This window comes from Arachis ipaensis, chromosome B10, assembly GCF_000816755.2.
Source record: "Arachis ipaensis cultivar K30076 chromosome B10, Araip1.1, whole genome shotgun sequence".
NCBI lineage: Eukaryota > Viridiplantae > Streptophyta > Magnoliopsida > Fabales > Fabaceae > Arachis > Arachis ipaensis.
Genome location: NC_029794.2, coordinates 132,170,022 through 132,170,977, shown reverse-complemented (window position 1 = coordinate 132,170,977; position 956 = coordinate 132,170,022). Strand labels below are relative to the sequence as shown.

At 31.2% G+C, this 956-nt stretch overlaps 1 protein-coding gene across 1 annotated transcript in view; it reads right to left on the bottom strand.

Annotated features, from left to right (window-relative positions):
* LOC107623851 (pectate lyase) overlaps positions 1-956 on the bottom strand; it is a 3,168-nt gene that overhangs the window by 918 nt on the left and 1,294 nt on the right. Inside the window, exon 3 of the mRNA XM_016326246.2 lies at positions 529-884. Within this exon, the coding sequence (XP_016181732.1) occupies positions 529-884 (356 nt within the window). The remainder of the gene's footprint in view (positions 1-528; positions 885-956) is intronic.

Genomic DNA, 956 nt, shown 5'->3' with positions numbered 1-956 from the left:
TTTAGTAGGGTTAGTCTCCTGTGATATAAAAAATGTGGAGTCTAATTTGTTGAAAAATAGGGGGTTTGAATATTCTAATGCGACTTTAATTTGATTTGCAACGTTTACTAGTTTAAGTATTATTAAATTATCACCTATTTTATACACGTTATATATACCAATAATTCTAACAATTTTCTAATTGTCTTTGCTTTATGATGACAGAATAGAATGTAATAATAAAATTAATTTTTGTTATAAAATATATATATAATTGAGATCAATGACTAAAATTTTTAGAACATCAATATTTCTGAAACACTTGAAAATTGTAATAGTACACATTCACAAGATCTCTTTATTTTTCATTTTCATTGTGTATTTAATGTAAATAGTTGAAATTAGTCTGTAAATTAATAATTATTTTTAAAAGAGGAATGCATCTAAGACTTTCATTTTCAAAGGAAAGATAACTTTTCATATAACTGGATGAAATAAAACAGAGTGGAATGATAATAATGAATTACATGTATTTAAAGACATACATACCTTGGCATTCTTTGGACAAGGCCTTCACCAAAATGATTGAATGCAATGGTAACCTGCATGTCCTTGTCTTGTGTGTAGGAATCACTGTGTCCCAAAAGCATGACCTTGTCATGATGGGTCATGTAGTTGTTGGAGATGGTTATAGCTGTGGATCCATGAATGGCATCAATGAGACCATCACGGCAATTAGACAAGGAGCAATGATCAACCCATATATGCTTTGAGTTAAATATGGACACTCCATCACCATCTGAGACCGTCCAAAACCCAGAATGTTCTGGTGAGTCTCTAATGTTTGTGTTCCCTGTTGGCTTGCAATCATGGATGTGAATCCCATGTATGATGATGTTGCTCACCTGTGTCACACAAATATGAATATATACCATGTTCAGAACTGAATATACAAAATCAGTTGTATGTGTAGTTTA